The sequence below is a fragment of the Passer montanus genome, unplaced genomic scaffold (genome assembly GCF_014805655.1).
Source record: "Passer montanus isolate IOZ18808 unplaced genomic scaffold, ASM1480565v1 scaffold53, whole genome shotgun sequence".
NCBI lineage: Eukaryota > Metazoa > Chordata > Aves > Passeriformes > Passeridae > Passer > Passer montanus.
In genome coordinates, this window is record NW_024370263.1 from 8,399,350 (window position 1) to 8,422,788 (window position 23,439).

Sequence of the window (23,439 nt, forward strand, 5' to 3'; positions counted from 1 at the left end):
GACCTGCCCCAGTGCCACCCACACCCCCGGCGGCCTTGCTCACACCCAGGTCCTGCTGCCTCAGTCAGGAACGCCCAGCAGGCTCAGGCTGCAGCTTAGGAGGTGCAGATTCCCTCTGGGACCCAGGCCAAACCTGCTTTGGTGGAATGGGACAGTAGCACGAGGAAGTGAGACCTGTTTTACACCCCAGGCTTTGGGAAATGGAATGCTTCACAGAATCCATGGATTTTTTTATTCCCACCTCCTCTGTAAGAGCTGTAATTGGGTGGGATAACTCTGTAAAGATCTGAAAGTTGACAGACGTGATGTAAATATTGTCTGCTGGGCTTTTATTTTTATGCTTTGTCCTCTTGGAATCCGGGGTTGTGATTCATCCTTTTATTGGTCTCCTGTCATTACCCACTCCTGACTAGTTTTGACAGCAGCCTAAACACCTTTAATTGCAGCTTTAATTGAGCTGCTGGGCGGTGGTTTACAGAATGAGGGAGGCAGTGTTTGCACTAGCAGGTGTCAGTCTGTAATTTTGCTCTGCCAGGGCTGCTGTGTCCTGCTGAGCCCTTTTGGGTGCCCCTGCAGGACCCTCTGTGCCCCTGCTCGAGGCTGGCATCACCTCCCTGCCCTGAGCCTCCCCATCCTTTCCCCACCTCTGGCTCTGGGGATGTTTCAGTTTTGATATTTCAGTTTTGATTGCAGATATGGCATACAGCATTCCCTGCTATTTTCAGATGCGTTATTTAATGATTTACAATTCATTCTACAGCAATTTTTCTTTTGTAGAATAGCAGTGGATTTTTATTTTCTTTTGTAGAATAATAGTGGTTTTTAACCACAATACTCTATCTTCACAAACAGGACTTTAATCTTTCCAGTACACCTAATTTACTCATTTATTTATGAAAAGCTGCTCATTGACACCTATCATCAATAGTGCTAAAATGGTAGTCTTAACTGATCATGGCACATTCCAGGAAGGCATTCTTCCCAAAATCAGGATGCCTTTTTATGTCTTTATATTACTGAGACTCAGGAAAATGAAAATTGAAGTAGAAGGTGTTAGCCAGCACTGGGTTTTTTCCAGCACAACCAGGAAAATCCAATGTCTCTGCTGTCTGCAGTTCTGGATCAGGGTATTTATCTCTTTCTCACTCAATACTCCTGCCTGGAATTGCTGGAAACATCCAAATGGAGAGGTGAAACAAGCTGCTTTTGTTTGTGATATAGCTGTAAAATTACCTATCTGTTTTGAGACTGTCCTCAGGAAAGAAAATGACAAATATTTTCTGTGAGGCCTTTCTGAAAGCCTGCTTTGCTTTCTCATCAGCAGTGGTAGGACAGACCTTGCTGCTGGCTGGGCTGCTGCTTCTGCTTCCACAGACCCTCCAGGTGTCAACTCTAAGAGTAGCAGGAGCAATATCTGCCTTTTTACAGTGTCCTGCTAAAATTAGGGTGTTTCACAAAGTGCAGCAAGAGAGGCAGGCTTGGGCTTGGTGTGTAAGGGCTCAGCTTCTCAGTGCCTTTACAGAAGGCAATTTTGCCATAGAAGAGTAGCTGCTAACCAATAATTAAGGCAAAAAACCCAACCAGAATGAGCAGCAGCTTTGCTATGGATTTTATGTACAAATCTGCAACTAGGTATTACACAAAATTCTATACAGACCAGCCTCCTGCTACTTCACTGTGTGCTGTTTTTCTGCGGCTTTGTGATTCATATTGTTTGGCTACTCAAAAGTTGGAAAATATCCATTTGACAGAACTAGCCTGTGCTTCAGCTTTATGTTGCATTTAGATTTTTGTAGACTAATCTTCTGGTAGAAATCAAAAGGCATTAAAATGGATTTTATAGCCTTATGATAAAATTAACTGCAAAGGCTCTTACAGCTTTTGTCAATAAGCTAATCTGGTTTAATAATATGTCACTGAACTTAGTGAAATACTAAACCACATACAGACCTCACTTACACAAATTAACCCCAAATTTATTGCTTTTGAACACAGGTAGTGCCACTGGATTTGCATTAGAATGTCCTTGCACCAGTCCCAGTGAGTCTGTACAGGAAAGGCTCCATTTTCATTATACTACCAAGTCCCAACCTTTTAATTTCCATTGGAGTACAAACTCCCAAATCATCAGCATCAAGAATAAAACGCCAGCCCAGCACAGCTCAGCTCACGCAGCAAAGGGACCTAACCATTAACATCTGAGGCAGCAAACTGGTTCCTACTGGTGGAGCTCCCCCACACAGCCCTGCCTGCCTGGAGCCCTCCGGGGGCTCCTCCAGCTGAGGGAGACAAAAGCCTTCATCCCCAGGGGCTGGGGGCAAGCTGTGAGAGCTCCAGGAGAGAGGCTGAGGAGGGGAAAAGGAGGGAGTGAGGGAAGGGAAGAGCAGAGAGTGAGGAAAGGAAAGGGGGAGCAGAGAGTGAGGAAAGGAAAGGGAAAAGCAGAGAGTGAGGAAAGGGAAAGCAGAGAGTGAGGAAAGGGAAAAGCAGAGAGTGAGGAAAGGGAAAGCAGAGAGTGAGGAAAGGGAAAAGCAGAGAGTGAGGAAAGGGAAAGCAGAGAGTGAGGAAAGGGAAAAGCAGAGAGTGAGGAAAGGGAAAGCAGAGAGTGAGGAAAGGGAAAAGCAGAGAGTGAGGAAAGGGAAAGCAGAGAGTGAGGAAAGGGAAAAGCAGAGAGTGAGGAAAGGGAAAGCAGAGAGTGAGGAAAGGGAAAAGCAGAGAGTGAGGAAAGGGAAAGCAGAGAGTGAGGAAAGGGAAAAGCAGAGAGTGAGGAAAGGGAAAGCAGAGAGTGAGGAAAGGGAAAAGCAGAGAGTGAGGAAAGGGAAAGCAGAGAGTGAGGAAAGGGAAAAGCAGAGAGTGAGGAAAGGGAAAGCAGAGAGTGAGGAAAGGGAAAAGCAGAGAGTGAGGAAAGGGAAAGCAGAGAGTGAGGAAAGGGAAAAGCAGAGAGTGAGGAAAGGGAAAGCAGAGAGTGAGGAAAGGGAAAAGCAGAGAGTGAGGAAAGGGAAAGCAGAGAGTGAGGAAAGGGAAAAGCAGAGAGTGAGGAAAGGGAAAGCAGAGAGTGAGGAAAGGGAAAAGCAGAGAGTGAGGAAAGGGAAAGCAGAGAGTGAGGAAAGGGAAAAGCAGAGAGTGAGGAAAGGGAAAGCAGAGAGTGAGGAAAGGGAAAAGCAGAGAGTGAGGAAAGGGAAAGCAGAGAGTGAGGAAAGGGAAAAGCAGAGAGTGAGGAAAGGGAAAGCAGAGAGTGAGGAAAGGCCAGTGGGGAGCACCTGAGGCTGGGGAAGAAGAAAGGATTCCATTCTGCTGTTTTTAAGGCTGGTCAGACAGAGGTTTAGAGGAAAATGAAAGATGGCTGAGAGGAGCACCTCAAGGAAAAGCAGGGTACAGGACAATGTTGTACCCCACTTCCCTGACTCCTGTATTTACTACAGGCTCAGCAGCCAGATGCAGACACCGAGTTTTGATTCCCTACATATTTTGTAGACTTTAATGGGAGTATTGCTCCTACTGTTATAAATAAATAACACATTTGGATTTCCACACCACATTTGGCAATGTTGTTAGGGTTTTGTTTTTTTTTTTTTTTAAAGTTAAGAGGATTTATTACTCTGAAGCTATCTGAAAATGCAGTAGAAAAATGAAATTGTCTATTGCTTTCTAAGACAGTTTTACTCCAGTGATTTAGCATTTAGCCTGTAAATGTCTATAGAACTTAAAAAGAAAACTGATGTGACCGTATCACAAAGAACTAATGTATTCATTTTTACTCTTAATTTAGCTGCCTTGCAAGATATTGGCCATTCTCCTTCATTTTTTCTTCCTGAGTGCATTTGCATGGATGCTGGTGGAAGGATTTCATCTTTACAGCATGGTGATCAAAGTATTTGGGTCAGAAGAAAGCAAGCATTTATATTATTATGGAATTGGATGGGGTAAGCATTTAGTAGCTGCTTACTTTAAGTCTCCTCACTGTAGGACAAGATTATATTGAGAAGCATATTTGGAATTGTCATCTTACCATCACAGTTTGCCTTACTGAGAGTAGGTCTGTTGGATGGGAAAATGCATAATTTTTCTGAGTGCCATCAGGCTTCAGAAGGTGTAGTCCTTGAGCGTGCCTGCCCTGCAGGGAATGGCACAGCCTCTCCAGGCCAGGTCAGACCCACGGCAGCCCGAGGGAGGGAACCTCAGCACGCTGCTGTGCTCCTTCCTTGCTTCTGACCCGCACCAGGGGCTCATTCCCCCTGCCTTCTGCAAAGCCATGCATCAAAAACAGGCACAGCAGTGTCACAGGCCTTCAGGGGCTGCCCTTTGCTGCAGCAAAGCTTTGCTGTCCCACCATTTGCAGGATGCTGTGACAGAGTTTGTGGTGCTGGATGTTTTCCCACTTCAGCCAGTTTCCTTTCCTTCAGAAACTACCACAGAGTGAAGACTTTTTTCTGAGCTCTCAAATGACATAAATTCCATTATTTCCTGTTATTTGTTGCCCAGATCTGATATAACACAGCAGAAGAAAATCATAGAAAATGAACTTCCCAATATAAATGGGAGAATATACTCATCCCCATCAAGCAAAGTAGATATTTTCATCATTGGAAGGAAATACACTTTCATTTGTGTCTAATGCTTCATCTTTCTCAATAAATGACACCCATAGCCTTTTAGAATTGATGTCCTAAAATTGTTTTGAATTTTTTGCCACAGAGTTTCTACAACCTGTTTTCTTGTATTCTTCTGGGCTTTTTCTTGTATAGAAGACACAGAAGCTTTCAAAGTACAATGCTTCTTAACTACTGAGGATACAACATATTTATAAATATCTATTCATATATTATACAATATATATTCATATATATATAAATTATATAAAATATATAAATATTTATAAATGTGCTTCTAGCTGCAGTTATTAAAGAATGAAAGTACTTCTTCCAAGAATGATATTTCTGCCAGTGCTGGAAAACTTTACACAATTTGTGAGGATGATAGTGGTAAAATTAAGCAGAAATTGCCTGTCAGAGAATTTTGTAAAACCCTCATGCAGAAAACCTAAAGAATTAAAAAGAAAATTGAAACTTTAAGCTATCATGTCTAATACTCTGTCTGGGACCTGTTTATTAAATTCTGTAAGATGATCAAAGCTCAAACCTTCACATTTTATTAAATCATACAGGAATTAGCAGGCAATCATTTAATGTTTGAAGGGATGGGTTTGCTGCATTCAGAACTGCTGGCAATGAACCCCTTGCCTCCTCTCCAACTCCTGGCCTGGAATGAAGTGGCACAACAGGACCTGGCAGTGCTGGGGCCAGAGCAGCTCTGACACCAGGAGCAGATCAGCATCTGTGTGATTTGTGTGATTCCTGTGGATCAGAACCAGATCTGCCTCTGTGTAACTTGTATAATTTAATTCCTGTGTCACCAGGAGCAGAACTGCCTCTGTGTAATTCCCGTGTTATCCCATGAACATTTCTCCACCTCTTAGGGCACAGCCCACTTCACCAGTCAACACCATCTGGAAACAGTTTCCTCTAAACACAGAAATCTTGCAGACCCATGGCATATTTTTGTTACAATCAGCCTTGACTGGGCACCCGAGGCAGTCTGAGTTTGCTGGGTGTGATGCTCTGAATACCCAAGTGTCACCACTCCTGTCCTCTCACCTGCTGTTCATGCACCCCTGTGAGAAACTCTGCTCTCCTGTCTAAGTCATTCTGAATTCTTGAGAAAAATGCCCTTACCTGGGGGAAGGTGGTTAAAATAAGGCTGATAGTGCTTCACATGTATCACTGCTTGGATAGCAAGAGGCAGAAAGTCCATAAACCAAAACCAGGCTTACACAGGACTGTGATTCCCAAGGAAATTAGCACTGATCCAGTTTAACAGTTAAACTAGTCCTTTATTAAAAAGTCATTTTGTCTGACATCAGTTAATTAATGTTGGATTAAACAGCTGCAGGAGGATGTCAAGTTAGACTTAATTTGAAAATGGCTCTGAGCTGTTCTGTTCATACAAAATTTAGCAGAACTTGCAGGGCTTACTGGAAGATGTACTTTTATTCCTAATAATGCCTCTGCCTTTTTCTGCCTTGCTGCAGGCTGCCCACTGGTGATCTGTGTCATCTCTGCAACCTCCTCCCTGGACAGCTACGGAGAAAGTGGCAAGTGAGTACAACAGCCCCTCCCTGCAGGTGCCACAGGGATGAGGACCTGATGGGGAGGAAATGTGTAAATGTGTCAGCTGGGCTGTGGTGCTGCAAGAGCCTCCTGAGGAGCAGGGCAGAGAGGCTGCAGAAGAATGACTTGTGTAGAGATGTTGTTAAACATAGAAGCCTCAAGTCTGGTTTTCACAGAGATGATGCACAAAAAGCTCCTGAGGTGTTTTTCCTACTTTTTACTGAAGAGCTCCTCAGTGAGCTCCCTGCTCAGGGGGGAAAAACTTTCACCAAGATGAGAATAATCATTTATTAAAGATATTCAACCTTCCAAAGAAAACTGCAGTTACACACCTGAAATCTGGAATGGATAATGTCCAAAACTTTGAAAATTAATTTCCTTTCTAGTTTAGGAAAAGAATAGCAAAATTATCTGAAAGAACACCATAGGATTTAATCCCAAAATAATTTCACAGGTGGTAAACTGGTTCATCTCTTCAGGGCTGTAGGAAGGCCCTGATTGTGTTTGCCAGCCCCTTCCCCAGCACCAGCCAGGGGAGGCAGGGAGGGCTTCAATTTGTCTTTGGCTCCAATGAGACAAATTCACTGCAATGAGACATTTCAGAGTGCTCCAGCACTGAAACAGCCTGTGGCCCAGGACACCAGAACAGCAAATTGCAAATAAAACATTTCCTGTCTCCCATCTTTGCACTCCTGTGAGGGTGGGCTGGGGCAGAGAGGTGACACTGAGCGTGTGGCAAATCCAGGTGAGATCCCACCCTGGATCCCAGTGTGAGGGAAAGGAGCCTTTTCCTGGAGTGCTCCCCCATCTCTGCTTTCAAAATTCATCACTCTTCTTGCATTCTCTTTTAGTTGCTTATAAATTGGGTTTTTTTAACTAACAGCATTACTGATTAAATGACTGTGTTCCTCTGAAACACCTCTGGTCTCCCCTGCAGCTGCTGGCTTTCCCTGGAGGATGGAGCAATCTGGGCTTTCGTGGCACCGGCGATGTTTGTAATCCTGGTAGGTACCAGCAGAGCAGCTGCTCTCTGTGCCAGCAGGGCTGGCTCTCACCTTGTGCCAGCAGGGCTGGCTCTCACCTTCTGCCAGCCCCTGCAACTGCACTCCTGAGTCCTCCAGAAACCCTTGGCTCCTGCTCCCAGGTGTTCTGTTGTGCATGGGTGTGTGTTAGTGTATGCATATTAATTCTCACACTGTTAATTTCATTATTCAAAGACAAGGATAGGGCCTAAAATAGTGGGACAGCCCAGCTGGGGTCATTAATAACTGTGTGAGGCCAAGTGCTCTTGGGAGCTTTAGCAGCTCTCAGAAACAGCTCCTGGAGAGCACCCCAGGTGAGTTTGCAGGGCTCAGGCAGGGCAGGGCTGTCCAGGTGAGTTTGCAGAGCTCAGGTGAGGCTCTCAGTGAGTTTGCAGGGCTCAGGTGAGGCTGTCCAGGTGAGTTTGCAGGGCTCAGGCAGGGCAGGGCTGTCCAGGTGAGTTTGCAGAGCTCAGGTGAGGCTCTCAGTGAGTTTGCAGGGCTCAGGTGAGGCTCTCAGTGAGTTTGCTGGTCCAGCTCTATGAGCTGCCCTTCCCAGGGCAGCAGGGCCAGGCTGCAGCGCTGGCACACCAGCACTGCACAGCATGAGGAGTGATGCTCACACATTAAATTCTGTTCAGCACTGTGATTGCTTCAGGAGTCAGGAGTGTTTTAGTACCTGTGCCAGATCAGCTCCTCTTCTGCCCTGTTTCTGATGCCTCCACTGACCAGCTGATCTGCAGTGCTTTCTGCAGGCTGCAGTGCCAGATTGGGAGCCTGGAGGCTCACTGATCAGTGAAACCAGGTTAATGTCTAAAGCTCTATGGAGATCTTTAGAGGCATGGACATTTTAAAAAAAGGCACAGAGAAACTTGCCCAGATTTCATCAGAGAGCAAACCCCCACAGATCCTGCTCAGAAGCCAAAGGAAGGAATAAATCCACATATGCATAACTAGTGTTTACCATTGCATACCTCTGCACCCATCTGGCAGACAGAAGGTATACTCTGAGCTTCTGTATGTCAGTTTGCATTCAAAGGTATGGAGATACAGATGACTGGAGAGCAATTAAAATAATCTAATTTTCATATGTCCCCTCCTCACACTAGCACTTGCTTTCTGGCCACTTTCAGCACCAAAGGAGGAAGTGAGGTGCAGCCAGTGGCACCAAACCTTCCCAGGCTGGTGGTAACCAAAACACACCAGGTAGGGAAATGCTCACTCACCTGAGCCAGCACAGCCTCCAAGAGTTTGCATGAGCAGCTGCTTGGCAGAGAAAGTAAGAGTTTAACTGTCTGGCTCTGACTTATGATATATAACATTTGTGCAGCTCAAATTATGTTCTTCTAGGGATACAAATACTTTCAGAAAGAGAAAGAGTGAGCTCACAAGGTTGATCCATGTAGAGCAATTTGTTAAATAGTCTAAACCCAGCTCTGCCCAAAATAGCAGCAAGAGAGCTGACAAATTACCTCTCTGGGCATTGGAAATTCCAGCTGAAAAATGTGTTAGTGCCTATAGGGAAATAACAGGGCTAAACACTATCTGGTGTGTGTGCATGTGTGCCTGTGTTCTTTAAATAACAAATTAGCCACCAGCTGCATAAACTAACATTTAAGTCTGAAAATACTTCTCAAAAAGCAGTTTTTGACTAGTTGGATCCACAGTGTCTCTGCCAAGAAAAAGGATTATGCTGTGAGGAAAAGAAGGGGATTGCTCCTCTCAACTCCCAGTCCCCAGAGAGCAGGCAGGCTCAGTCCACTTTTATCCTGCCCAGCCTCACAGGCACTCCAGACACCATGGAGCCTGAAGCAGAAAGATGTGGAGGGACTGTGACTGGGGAAAACCACTCACACACTTTTCTAGGCAGTAATTCACAGAACCTCCCAGCCCTACACAGACTCCCATACCAAATATGCTCTGTCCTTGGGCTTTGAGTCAAGGATATGATGCAGGAAATAGTTCCTTCTATATGTAGGTCTTTTGGCTTCTACCTACATCTTAAGGCTTAAGATCACTCTCCCCCACACCCCAAACCACAACACACAAACCTCTTTATCATCCTCCTAAAGCAGCTTCACAAAAGCCCTTGCAATTAATTTACAAACCAAACTAAGCTCAGCCCAAGTGGCCCTGGGACGTTTCTTCAGCCGAGGGAGGAAAACCCAACTTGACAAAGCGCCTGAATTTCTGACAGAAGACATGAAAACTTCTGGCAGAAGGCTTTGTTTGTCATCAGCCATCTGCTGCCTTGGTGTGCTTCCATGGATGTGGCAGAATTCAGGGAATTCTGAGGAAGGCATCTGTGTGCCTGGAGAGGCTGGGCTGCAGGCAGGGAGTGAGCACAAGCTGGGCTGCAGTGGCAAGGCCTCTCCTGCTGCCCCTGTACATTGATATTTTCCTGGTGGTGCAGTTCCAGTGAGGGTTTGCAAGGCTCTGAGCACAGCACAGAAATGGTTCTCTCAAATATGCTCGTTACCACCTCAAAGGATTTACAGAGGTTATTTACAAAATACGATTTGGTAGCAATAGGGAAAATGATCCCAAGACCATTGAATTTCACCTCTTATCTCTGTAAAGCTGATTGAGCAACAGGTACACTTGAGGAGCTGGCAGTTCCACAGGATAGCCTTTGGATAAACTCAAAAAATGAACTATTTCAGATATGCTCTCATGCTACAGCAGGTGACGATCTGCCTTTAGAAACCTAAAATTAAAAAAGGTCAGAAGATTTGGGAAAACCCAAGGAAATCATTATAATAAAATTTAAACATCTTTAATTCACCCTCCCATCCTCAGCATTAGAATATATATGTCAAAGTAGAGGATGATTATTGAGTTTTAACTGAGGAACAGCACTTTTTTGGAAGTCTTCTCTTTCTTTTTGTTCCGTAGTTCGGGATAGTTTTGTTCTACCCTTCTTCTTGATGCTTTGTAGCTGATGTGCAGCTTTGGACAGAAAGGGGGAAATATGTCTTTCACCTTCACATTGTCTACCTTTTTTTTTTCTTTAAACCCAAGGTCTTTGCACAGCAAGACAGTCTTTGCCACATTTCCTTTGAGAGATAAAGATTTCCTTCTTTCTTCACCTGTGACTCCAGCACAAACTTTCTTTTGTTGAACACTTTCAATGTTAGTCTTTTCAAGATTTCTACTTTTCTGTTGGGAATTCTTTTCATTTTATTGATGTTTCTGCTGGACCTGACATCAAGAGGAGTGGAGCCTTTGAAGAGCAGGGCTCAGATTTACCATGTTTTCCCCACTGCTCCTGTCAGGGTATCAGTCAGGGGATGGATTTACAGCCGGATATAGATTGACAATCAGGGTATTGATTTACAATCAGGGTATAGATTTACAGCCAGGGTATTGATTTACAGCAAGGATATCAATCAGGGGATGGATTTACAGCCAGGGTATTGATTTACAGTCAGGGTATCAATCAGGGTATTGATTTATAGCCAGGGTATTGATCAAAATATTGATTTCCAGTCAGGGTATTGATTTCTAGTCAGGGTATTGATTTGTGTGTGGGGATCCTGAGCACCTTGGCTGTGGGGCACTGCACCCATCCAGCCTTTTCCTGACAGGCAAGGGAGCTGCTGAAGGAAGGGGGAAAGCTGTGGGGGTGGGAATCATTGACACGGGACAAACCACACCAGGCCAGCCTTGCAGCCTCTCTTGGCAAATGAAGAGCCCAGACAGTTCCTGTTTCCTGCTGTGTTTGCACAGTACCCCCAGGGCTGCCTGCTCCCCAGACCCAGTCACAGCTCTCCTGACCAAGGCTTCTTCCTCCTCCTCCTCCAGGTGAACATTGGCATCCTCATTGCTGTCACAAGAGTCATCTCCAGAATCAGTGCAGACAACTACAAGGTCCATGGAGATGCTAATGCCTTCAAGTAAGTTTTTCTCATTGAAATGATGACAACAATCTCCCACAGCAATGTTACACCAGGGACTCTCCCAGAACACTGACCTGACTCCCCAGTAAAAGCAAATACAGTTAAAGGTGTCCTCCACTGGAATGCAGAGAGTTAACATGTATTTTATCAAAGCTGCACGGGGTGAAACCTGTGCTGCAGCAGGAGCTGAAGTGTCTCCCTGCCTGTTGCAGACCCCAGCATTTGCTGATTCATTATTTTCCCTTTGTTAATGGAGACTTTCCTCTTCCTGCTACAGTCAAAAGCTGAATTTCACAGAGCATCATTAATCTGTACTGGGTTATTGCAACTCTTCAGAGGACAGACCTTGCTTCTAGCCCCAGTTCAGTATAACATTTAGGCATATGCTTATCTTTAAGACTCTCTTGACATTACAAAGCACACAGACTTACACTGGATTTAAATGTGTGCCTAAATTCAAGCAGATCTTTATATCATAGTGCCTTGAGCCTCATGGGGTGGTGGCCTCTGAGAGTGAGTCATCTTTGAAATAGCACTAGCAAGTCTGGAGGGGAAATGTAAGGCACACACAAAGCTACCTCTGAATCTACAAGGACAAATTCTGATCTCTGAAATATATATAGAGATTACAGGTGTGTAGCTAAGAACATAATTTAATGTATCTAAATTAAGGGCTAAATTAAGATGTTGAATATTCCATTTTGTATCTCCTAAAGAAGCTTTAGTCCAAATAGAGAAATGACACTGTACATAAATAAAAGAATATGGAACTTAGATAGAAGAAAAATGTGATGATGGTTTGTGTTTAATGTTTCTGAGGCACAGGTTATTGTATGATAAGGATTTGGTGCCACTGTTCTGAAATGGTATCATAAAAAATAATTTTTATGCTTGGATTACTTATGTAATTTTGAAATTGTCATTAAGTTTTAAATACTGGTGACAGTTACCTAATTGAAGTTAGTTTACTTATTATACACTTACCCAACAGGAAAAGAAAACCAGTAAATAAGTCTACACAAAAATCAATAAGATAATTACACTGTAGTGAAATGAGAAACCTGGGAATTAAAATGACTGTTTCAGGTTTGGCTGAGTTCCTGTGACCTTCAGAAATACAAAGGAAATATAGAAACTTAGGAAGCAAAGAACTGTGTATTGTCAATGCCAATTTTTATGCACTGTTGGAAATATGAAGACAAAGACACATCTCCACAAGTACGAGAGGAGCTACAGAGATTGCTCCATGTACTGGGATATTTTACTGTAGTGCAAGGAGTGGCTTCAACACACACTGCACCCTGCACACTAACACACATTATTTTTTTTTTAACTGTGTGTGTGCACATAAGTAAATTGATTTAAGAATGATTGGTCAAGGAACAGGATGTAATGCCTTTAATGAGGAGCACATGTTCTTAGCCGAAACATTATCAGCTGTAGATTTGGAATGGGGTAACTCTGTACTGAAAATGAGACTTCTCCAGGTACCCTGGCTGAGAGATGCTCTTTGTGCCAAGTCATTTTCACATGACAGTTTCAGGATTTGACCTAACAAAAGTTACAGGGAAAAAAGTGGAGAAAAAAAATATCAGAAGGCTGATACATCTGAAAACTTGAACCAATAAGTTATTAAGTGGAAATATGCTCTGATGGAACAGCTTTCCTCACACAGATAAATTAAGTCAACAAAATAAGAAAGGCAAACAGAACACAGAGAATAGTTCTTCTGTACATATCATTACAGAAGTGGGTCCTCAAAGGAAGTTTGAAATGAGAAGTGCATAAATACATGTTCAAATCAAATCTTGGGAAGTGTTTATACCCTGATTTAACATAGCAGTGAGGCATGATGAATTAGAGTTTTATGTACAGAGGATGTCATGGAGAAAGCAACTGGTCTATTGGAAAAAAAAGATAATTCTAAAGTCTTTGTAGCACCAAGTTGATATGCTAGTATGAAATCCTTGTGTGTATTTTCCAAGAAATAAGAGAAGAAAGCAGAGCAGGGCTGTGATCTGACAGGTGCAGGGAAGTGTTTCTCGCGGTGTGAAATCCCCGTGGCTCCCAGCATTACAGCTCCTGGGAGCTGATTACAGGCTGTTAACCCGGGAGGGTGCATGTGCACAGCAAAACACATCAGTGACAAACACAGAGAACAGAAAAGCAGAAAGGTTTATAGCTTCTGTGAGGAAGGACTGCAGGGGAGATTTTGGATCAACAAGTTGAGCTGGCTGAGGGAGGAACCCCCGAAGGCTGCAGAATGCTCTGAGCACTGTGATCCCCAAACAAAGGGGCTGCCAGGCATCCCCGGGTGCTGCACCTCGTGGGCATCGCTGTGGGCAGGACTGGGCAGTGCAGAGCAGCTCGTCAAGCCTTCTCACAGAGCCAGGGCTGCATGGAGCTGGCACGGTGGGGTTTGGTGAGGCAGGGAAGCCTGGGCACCCCCTCACAGCAGCCACGGGGGACGTGAGGAGGAGAGGCTCCTTCAGAGCTGGGCTTGTGCTTTCCAACAGCCCAAGGCAGAAAATGGGAGCTGCAGGGCAAGGAGCTGTGGAGGAAAACCTGCCCAGTGCAGTGAACCTGAGGCAGAAAAGAAGAGGGACTTCAGTGCTGTGTTTTCCAGCTGGGGTGAGGCGTACACAGGCAGCACGGTCAGACAGTGAGTGCAGGGACAGCAGGCTGGACAGCAGGTCAGACAGTTTCCCAGCAGGGTAACACCTACAGTGACAATGAGCTGAAGGACCTGGACTTGTGGCTGTGGCACTGACCAGAGTGGCTGTGGCAGGAGCACGAGTTGATGCCAGTGCCACCTCTCTCCTGGTGGCTCAGGCCAGCACTCACTTCCACCTGTAAGCAGCTGGCTGAGTGGCCTCACACTTGTGGGTGTTTCCAAGTCCAAACCAAGCAGCTGCTGCAGCCCAGAAGTCCCAGAAATCCCTGCAGGTTTCACAGAACAGGCTCCTGCCCAGGCTCGCCTCTGGCCAGGCTCTGCTGCCACAGGAAAACTTCAATCACTCTGACAAGGACTGAACCCCACTGCTGCTGGCTGCAGGATGGGAGAGGACCTGCCCTGGCTCAGTCTCCCCTGAACTCCTGAGCTCAGTCAAGCTGCCACCACGTCCACAGGACCCTGGTCCTTGCTCTTGGCTCCTGCTGCAGCTGATGTCCTCTCTTAAATGCTCATCTCCCTTGCCCTAAAAGCTCTGATTTCTCCCCAGTGGCAGAGGGAAGCCCAGGCTGTGCTCAGACACCATCTCTGCATGTCTCAAGCCAGGTGTGGTGACTCAGGCCACGCCTGAGCAGAGATCACCTGAGAAATCCTGAGAACAAAGACACATTTTGAGTCGTGACAGTATCAGTTAGAAAGGGTGTTTATTGCTAGAGAAGTGCTGCTGCTGGAGCATGTTTACTTTCTGAAAAATTAAGTTACTTGGCAATGCAAGTGGATATTTCCAACAGGGCTTGTTTCTCTTGGCAACAAACAGCGATAAACTGATGTAATTATTTCGAGTAATTGTTCCTGATTTTCCATATGGCAGCAGGTCCTCTCAAATGCTGACAAAGGGGACTGCAGAATGTGCACCAGGGCGAGCCAGTGCTCTGCTTGGAAGGCAGCAGCTGGCAAACTTCAGGTTTAAAAGGCAAAGCAGAAAAGAAAGTTGTGAACAAAATTCCTTTTAGTGTCCCAAAATTAATTTCTTATTCATCTGCCCCACTGGCATTTCCCTGAGCACAAAGTGCAGCTCCTGCTTATCGATCCCTCCAGGTTCTGATGCTGCTTGTCACAGAGGAGACATCAGAGAGCCTCCTGCTGAACATCTTGTTCTGCTTTCACTGCCACTGTGGGCTCATGTGTGTGTTTAAAGCAAATAAAAATAGTGCCCCTAAAATGAATTTAAGAAGCAACATAAAAGACTGAGCTTTAATGATACATAAACTGCAAAATACCCAGTAATTTGAGGCAAAATGAATACAATTAAACAGTTGATGATCAGAGACACTATTTAAAGCATGATAGACTCCTGTGACAGTCTGAATAGTATTTGGTCACTGTAGTAATTTTCATATGTGTGTGAAAATAGCTACTTTTTTAGTGTCTGAAACTTTAATTCTGCAAGACCAATTTACTGGAAAGAGCTGAGCAAATAATTATAATCTCCTTTTATTATTTGAATTTACTTAAGATCATAATTTTGTATTGTTTTTGAAGCATATCGAACACGTATAGAAGATGAACTTTTCCTTTAGTTGTCATTGATTATTCTTGAACCTTTTATCAGAGGATTAGCTATTGATTCTCAGCAAAATAATTTTGAACAATAATTCAGTTGTGGCTTAATGAGAATGTTTTGCATCCAGGGAACAGATTTTCTGCCAAAAAGCTAATTTGTTATAGTTTATAGAATGCTGAATCTAATACCTTGAAATATTCAAATGCATCCATACAGCATTTGTTTGAAATATCCATTCTTTTTTTAGGGACATAACTAATCATATGTTTGAGTTTAAGCACACAAGTAGCCTCTCTAAGCTTAATGCAATTAAAGCAGATTAGTTTAATGGAATTGCTCATGTGCTTGAAAAGGCACATGATTACATTTCTGAGTTATGAACCATTTGAACTCTTTTTCTGACTTATTTCTGCTGCATCTAAAGACTTAACTCTATTCAGCACATTCATGTATGTATAAGGGCCTAAATAAGGGGTTTTTTTGCTTACTGCCCCACCAAAGGCTCATTGCTTTTTGCATGGCAAGTGTTTTCTCTGTTACAGTGGGAAGGGATCCCCAGTGTGACAGGGTTAGAAAAGTGCACCTTTCACTCCCCCTGGGGACAGCTCTCGCCTGATTCCATTGAGCACAGGTAATGATTTCTCTGCCTGAGTTCCCTCGACTGCCAGGGCTAAAGCAGGACACAAAGGCTTCTCGAAGGTCTGGGTGGCACTGACAGATGCTAACTGCAGCACAGGAAGGCAGGGCCAGCCTGTCTCCATTGCAGGAGGAGTGGTTTTGCTTTAGAAGCACACACCACATTCAGCCAGCCCCCTGTGAGTTCCCAGCCAGCTCACTTCTGCATGCTGTTGTCCAGAAGAGACAGTTCCATTAACTTCTCCTGAATAAACTGCCAACTCCAACTCTTATTAAATACATTCTCACTGCTTACTCTGAAATGGTCCAATGAGTTGGAAAAATCTCTGTCTTTTTTATAAACTGTACACTTTACTCAGTGAACTGAAAGAGATTGCTATCATAATCATCCATGGAGAAAGCAATTACAGGAAAATCAGAAATATTTCTTAGCTTTTTACCCTATTCTTTCTTTCATTTTATTATTTTCTTTATCCCTCAAACTCAGTGAAACAGTCCTCCATTGGAAAAATATGTTTTCTGTTTAGTTAAATTAATGATTGAAAATTGGAAAAAATGGCAGTAGTGAATGGGAGCAGAACAGGGCTTCAGAAAGGCTCAGCACAGTGAGCAAGTCATGTCAGCTGCTGGGCTAGCTCCATCTGCATTTTTAACACATCACAAACCCCTGCACAGGAAATTGAGTCTAGCTTTGATGCAGATCTGATCCCTGCTTTGCTGTTTGAGGAACGTCCAAAGGCCTTTCCCTGTGGCAGGTGCCAGTCCAGGAGGGCTGTGCTGCAGCAGCTCAGGTGCTGCAGACATCTGCACGAGCAATTGGCCATTCCAAAGCACTTTGCAAAGCCATCTATTACACCCCTGCAGCAGCAGGCTGCTGTGCAAATTGCTCATGCATTTAACCGCTGATCCATTCCGTGCCAGGCTCTGCCTGGGTGTTTTACTTTGTTTATAAACACTCCCCAGCCCTCCAGCCCAGCCTCCTCCTGCCTGGGCTACAAATCCTGGCAGTCAGTGCTGGTAACTCCGGTGCTCTATCATCAGCTGTTATTTGGGAGCTCCTGTGTATTTGCTGCACTTTGCTCTTGTGATTCCATTCCTGGCTGGTGCCATTTGGTGTCCACAGACTCCTCGTCCTGAGGGTTATTCTCAGCTGTTCATTTCCACAGAATGTGCTTGTCAGTCATGGAACTGCTTGGGCTCTCATGAGAGCTCTCCTGCAAAGCCATCCCATCCTCTCCTCCATAACTGAATCCCACCTCTTTGGGATGCCACTGGAGATTTTTTTTCTTTTTAAAAAATTCTTTTAAATCTCCTTCCACAAGGAAGCTGTGGAGCAATTTGCAATCTGTAAACTCTTCTGAAAGCCTACAGGGGTTCAAAATCCGTAGCACTAGAAAAACCTTTCTGTGCCTTTCTGGGTGGCAGATGTTTGCAGCCCTCAGAGACAGGGAGCACCTGCTTTGGTGTGCTTTAATGAAAAAGAAAAGAGCTTTTTCCATGTGCTGAAGGAGAGCCATCCATTAGACAGAGCAGTGTGACAGGCCAAATCTGCTTTCAGCAGCTCCTTTTCTTCACAATTTCTCACTGTGTGTAAGGAATCATGTTCATTGAACGTGGATTCAAGCAGCATGAGTGATGCACCTCCTAGAAACTGTTGGAAGGAGGAGAGTTGACTGGCAACAAAGGAAATAATTAAAATGAAAGTATTAAGCAGTAACAACTAGTGAGCTGAAGTGCTACTGCCAATGACAATGTCTTCAACCTAATTAAATTTTTGGCTCATTGAATATGACAAATACAAATGCAGTTTGGGTGCCTCCTTATTAGACGCAGGGTTTTAGACTAAAAATAACATGGGTTTGAATGTTGCCAATGAGGGTATTAATGAGGAAGTGCTAATCTTTCAGAGACCATAATGGCAGTAATGGGAGTGCTTTCTTCACTGCAGATGCGGAGAGTCACAGCTCTGCAGAAAGGCTCCAGGCCACGCTGTGATTGCTCAGGCACATTTTGGGAGGAGTATTAAAAGATTAAAAGGATGTAAAGCATAGCTGCAGAGAGGAGGCTGCTCTGCAAAAGGGAGACAAGCAGGGACAAATAGAAACAGGCTTAAACTGATGAAAAAAATCAAATATCTTTAAGCTTCCTGTAGTGGGAGGGGAGTTGCAAAGCAGTGGGTCTGATTACCTGGGAGCTGCTGCCTTTCAGGAGCAGCTCTCAGAAGTGGTGGTACCCCTGCCTGGCAGGGCTAATTCTGCTCCAGGAGTGACAGCCAGCCCTGCCTGAGCTGGGCCAGGTGGATTGTGAGCCCTTCCACAGCTTGATTTTTGCTTGGTGGTGTCTTTCAGAGCCAGAGCTGTCCTTTGTGGGAAGAGTTTTCTGTCTGTCACTGCTCCTTAGGCAGGATTTCTGCTCCAGGGCTGTTGATACTGGCTCCAAAGGAACAAGCAGCTCTGATACTTGTGCCAGTTTATTTCTGTGTTAGGAATGGCTGCAAGACTAAACAGATGGGTGCAAAATAGACAGGGGAAACTTCATTGTTAAGAGGTGCAGGTTTTTCTGAGTATAAAGATAAACCAATTTTTATTAGAGATGCTTAGTCGTGTTTGCTTTCACAGGTGAATGTCAGGATAGAATAAGGTTTGTTAAAGCCTGGTTATTGAATCCCTGTGATGAAACCTTGCTGTGGACACAGCACAATCAGTGCTGAGGTGAAGGGTGTGAGAGAAGGGGCCATACCAAGCCACCCTCCAGCTGTTTGTCTTCTTGTCTAGATGGGAATGTCCAGGAGCTTGTGTTGCACTTATTGACCTGTGGCTGGATCAATTTCTTGACTCCAACCCAGCAGTCCCAGCCAGACTCCAAAGGCAGTGGCTGCAGGTGTAATCTGTCCTCTGCAGAGCCTGGGGGTTCAGGTCTCCTCTCCTTAAGGTAAACCAGGATTTACAGAGCATTTGATGAGAACAAAACTCTCTGCTGGCCCCACGCCCAAGGCTGGATCACTCCTGATGAGTTCTTTGTGGCACACAAGGTGCCAGGTAGAGAGGAGTCAGGTCAAGGGTGTTGTTAACAAGATGATATTGAGACACCTGAGAACAACGTGTGGGGTGTCACCCCACTGTCCCCTCCCTGCTGACAGAGTTCTCTGAAGGACAGCTTGTCTGCTCTACTTCCAGAGTTACAGCAACAGAAACTTTCAGCTTTTAAAAATCTATAGCTTTGAAGTTCACATTAATTTGTTTTTAAAATGTCCTAGCTGGATTTAGTTTTCCATCTTTTAATATCAGATTTTAAGCCATGAAAGTGCTGGTGGGAGGACGGGGCTGTGAGTCACAGCTTGGTGCCAGGTTCCAGAGCAACAATTAAACGCTGCTCGTTCATCACAAAATGGGACAATTCCCTGTGAACAGCAATAACCTCAAGAGTTTGCTTGAACTGCTTCATTTACACCCTTGGCTCCAATTTGTAATCCTGGAACTCTGTGTCAGTTTTATGCAGAATAATAAGAACAAATATTACAGTTGTGGCATTTCAGAATAGAAATGTTATTTAAGCAGGTGCCTCGTGCAGAGCTCTGGGCAACCTGTGAATCAGTGCCCAGCCTGACACAGCTCCTAGCTAGGTGTGGCTTACATATTTTCCCAATAAAGCACTCTGAAAATAAAATGAAATAAATGGAAAATACAGGTAATTACAATAAAGAAAAGATGCTCCCTTAGTATCAAAACCACTTTTGGGCTCTGAGGTGCTCTCGTGAGGTCCCCAGTAAGAGGCAAGGGGTGCAGCTGGGCTGCAGCAGCCCCTGCAGTGCCCCTCTCTTCTGGCTGTGCATTTGAGACAGGAGAGCAGGCAAGGGGATTTATCTGCCACTGCTGCAGTGAAAGCTCATGTGAACCACTGCACAGAAAATCTCTTCTCTCACTTTGTGTGCCTGACCTTGAGCCTCTGCTGGTGGCTGCTGCCGTTGCCATGGAAACGGGAGAAGATGGTTCTGTTGATATCGTTGCATAAGGAAGGGTCACTGAGACTGCTGGGGTCAGGAGATCATTGTCAGAATTCAGCTCCTCAGGGGTGAATGCTATTCCACCCAGATTTTCCTCATGATTTGACGTGATTGTTACTTTGTCATCCTCAATTAAAATACGGGTCCCACTGACTTCCAGTTAAAAGGAGAAATATTTGGCACGCCACAGATTCCTGGAGAAGGCTGCTTTCTCTGGGTGTTCCAGGGCTGCAGAACCACCCAGCTGTGCAGCTTGTTGCCACTGTCAGTGAGGAGTGGTAAATGGCTGTGTAATTGTCTCTGACAGTTTTGAAATGCATGTAGAACACAATCACGTTTGCTGGTAAAAGCCTCTGGTGATGGAGTTTTGAGTCTCTTCAGGGAGGAACTAGTTCAGAAGCTTTTTTTTTTTAGTCTAAAAAAGTTGGTGTTTCTTCAAGGACAGTTTGAGAAAGGAGGAATTGGAGCCTGGGACATTTTTGACAGGCCATGTTTTCTAGTTTACCAGTAAATTTTGAAGCTTGCCTCCAGTCTTTGCAAAGAACCACACTTTTCTTGAAAGCTCAAATCCCAACACGATACATGGAGCACAGGGTAGGGGCTACTTCACATTTTTAGCATATGGTGTGCCTGTTTTGACATCCCAGAGCAGGGAAAACAAAATTAATCATCGTGGGTTTTCACCACTGACTGCAGCTTTATAAGTCTTAAAAACAGGTGTGTAAACTGTGTTTCATTATAGTTATAATTAATTAAATGAAGGCAGCTCTATGTAATCCTGTGCTTTGGACAAGTCTTGACATTTTTAGGGAAGAAAGGTCCCATCCACTTGGTCCTCTGGTCTGGCAAGGCCAGGGAGATGTGCACGGCCAGGCTCTGCTGCTCCCTTTGCTTCCCTCTGCCCAGCTGTTGCTGCAAGGTCTGCCTGCTTGCTGTCCCTCTCTCTGAGCAGCTCTGGGTTTCTGCTGCACCTCTCCCTCCCTGCTGCCCTTCCTGAGCAAGCTGTGCCCCTTCCCACCAGGATCCATGGCAGTGCCTCCAGCCCAGCTCTGTGCCAGGACAGGAATCTGGGGATCAGGCCAGTTCCACATGCAGGGTGCCCAGAGCTGCCAAGGCTGGACTGTCCTGTTGCTCCTGACTTCACAACCATTTTTGTCAATTATTTGATACCTCTGACCTAGAGACAGAGCTAACACCATGACCTGTTCAACCCAGGGCTGGCTCTTGGCAAACTGGATGTCTATGAAACCCAATCCTCCTCCTCAGCTTTTGTTGTCTGGTTGTGAGGGCAGTGCTGCTCTTTAGTCTCAACTTGGAGAAAAACTGGCCCCTAATCATAGCATGGTATGTTAAGAAAACCCAAAAACCAAAAAAAGCCCTTACCCATTAGAAAATTGCAATTTATGTTCTTTTAAAAACCCAAACGAATCCCTCCAGACTTTCTTGTCAATTTGCTTTTGTGAGACTATTAAGGAAAACCTGTAATGGAAGTGGGTAATATTTTCTTGTCTCTTTTCCCCCCCTCTTAGCTCTATAAAGTAACTCCAGAACGTTTTGGGGAAGAACCAAACACTGTGGGAAATAGGCAAGTGAACACTTGTGTTCAACAAAGAAATAAATCTTCACTATTGTGAGCATCAGGGGCAGTTCTTTTCCTTTTAAACTGCTTTCATTTTCCACATGATTTTCTAAGAATTTAATTATTTTGGCTTCTGGCCATAGTCATCAGCAAGCACTCCGGGGAAATTTGTTCTGTCATCCATTTCTGGAGTCTCATGCATTTTCAGCAGCCACATTTTCTGGATTTCCACAAAGCGTAACCCGTGACTGAGACAAGGAGCCTGCCCTGGCTGCTGGAGCAATGCCCCAGGGGCTGTGAATTCACCCTCCAGGAGTGCCTCTGCTCTCTGGGGCTGCTCTCAGCAGGCCTGAAGTGCCTCCCTGGCGGGGAGGTTTGTGCTGCACGCTGCTTGGGCAGAGCTGTGGCGGGGATGCTCCTGTCCTGCTCCACTGCAGGTGCAGGTGGTGCTCCAGGAGCAGCAGAGCACGGGAGGAGCCCAGGGACAGCCAGAGCTGTGCAGGTAAAAGCAGAGAGGCACAAGGGCATCCAGGGCAGGCCCTCCAGGGATGGGATTTCACTGAGCACAGAGGAGCTCTGGTGTCCTGGGGAGGAGGGCAGAGGCTCCCAGGACAGGTCCCAGCCCTCCTCATCCTCACCCATTTATTAGCACTCCTCCACTGCCTATGGAGCACTCTTCTGCTGTGAGAATTATCAGAGCGATGTGAGAATGTGAGAATAACTCTCATTTCCTTTGATGACTTAATGGCAAAGGTGAGTGCAAAATGAGCTCTTACCTTGGGCTTGGGGATGGAGAAGCAGAGAGTGCTGTCTCAACAGCACTGCAATGAGAGAATCAGTACCAAAAAGGCTAGAGGAAGGAAATGTAGGAAAGGAATGGTAAAATCCCCCTGCAAGTTCTGTTTGCCTGGAGAAATCACAAACTCCTAAAATTCAGCTTGAAATGGCATTATATATTAATTCTTCATATTTGTTTTTAATAACTTGCACTAAAGACAAGGAGAAGGACATGTTTTGGTTCAGTACTTAATTTTTGGGAAGTTTATTTTTAAATTTATTTTGTATTTTTAGAATCTGGAAGCATGGAGGTGACAAGGGATTTGATCTGTGGAAACCTTAGCAAGACAGGGATTCCTAAATCCCTGGTTGGGTGCTGAAGTCAGTGCTGCAGCCCCTGGAATTGCCTTCTCAGTATTAAAATTCCTAAGGTAGCTCCATTTCTGGTCATGGCCTTAATTTTGTCTGGCTTGATGGGGATTTGAAGTGAGACTTGAGTTTCAGTCCCTGCTCTATTGAATATTTAATATCAATTCAGCAATATTAATAAAGCAAGGATTAGGTAGGACTCTCCTCTCTCTGGGAGTGCCTTGTGACTAATCTGTGGAGCTCACCTTCTCTCTCTGAGCCAGACAATATTTAATTATTCAATATATAATTGTGGGACAGGTTCAACAGGCAAGAATGAGCATCAAGCAGGGAGTCAAATGCTTTTCTGCAAAAATGGAAAGTGCAGTCCCTTGTGCAAAAGCATGATTTGAGCCCAGGCCTGTGTCCTGGGCAAATGCTGTGTCTTCTGAAGGCAGTTTGAGGTTTTTGGGAAGGTGTGTGAGAGGTGAGGCTGCTTGGCAGCATCTGCCTTCTTGTGAGGGTCTGTGGTGAGAGGGCAGACTGTTAAACACTCAGAGAAGGAACAATTCCACCTCCCTTCCCACTCAGGGGATAAAAATCAATCTGAATTTATTTGCTGTTGCAGCCTAGAATTTTTTTTCTGTAGTTACAATGCTTTCATTTAGCAGCCTCTTCCTGGGTTATAAATGACACCCACAAGAAAGCAATGATCTGAAGTGACTGTAAATGGTTCTTAGTCAGATTCACACCATTATTTTGAAAGCGCAAATAACATT

The 23,439-nt window shown here is 44.8% G+C and overlaps 1 protein-coding gene across 5 annotated transcripts in view; it reads left to right on the forward strand.

Annotated features, from left to right (window-relative positions):
- The window catches only part of ADGRD1 (adhesion G protein-coupled receptor D1), a 106,115-nt gene that overhangs the window by 72,808 nt on the left and 9,868 nt on the right, over positions 1-23,439 (forward strand). For all 5 annotated transcript variants that reach the window (XM_039724829.1, XM_039724827.1, XM_039724826.1 and 2 more), the window contains 4 exons: positions 3,767-3,920; positions 6,086-6,152; positions 7,102-7,168; positions 10,988-11,079. In XM_039724829.1, the coding sequence (XP_039580763.1) occupies positions 3,767-3,920; positions 6,086-6,152; positions 7,102-7,168; positions 10,988-11,079 (380 nt within the window). The remainder of the gene's footprint in view (positions 1-3,766; positions 3,921-6,085; positions 6,153-7,101; positions 7,169-10,987; positions 11,080-23,439) is intronic.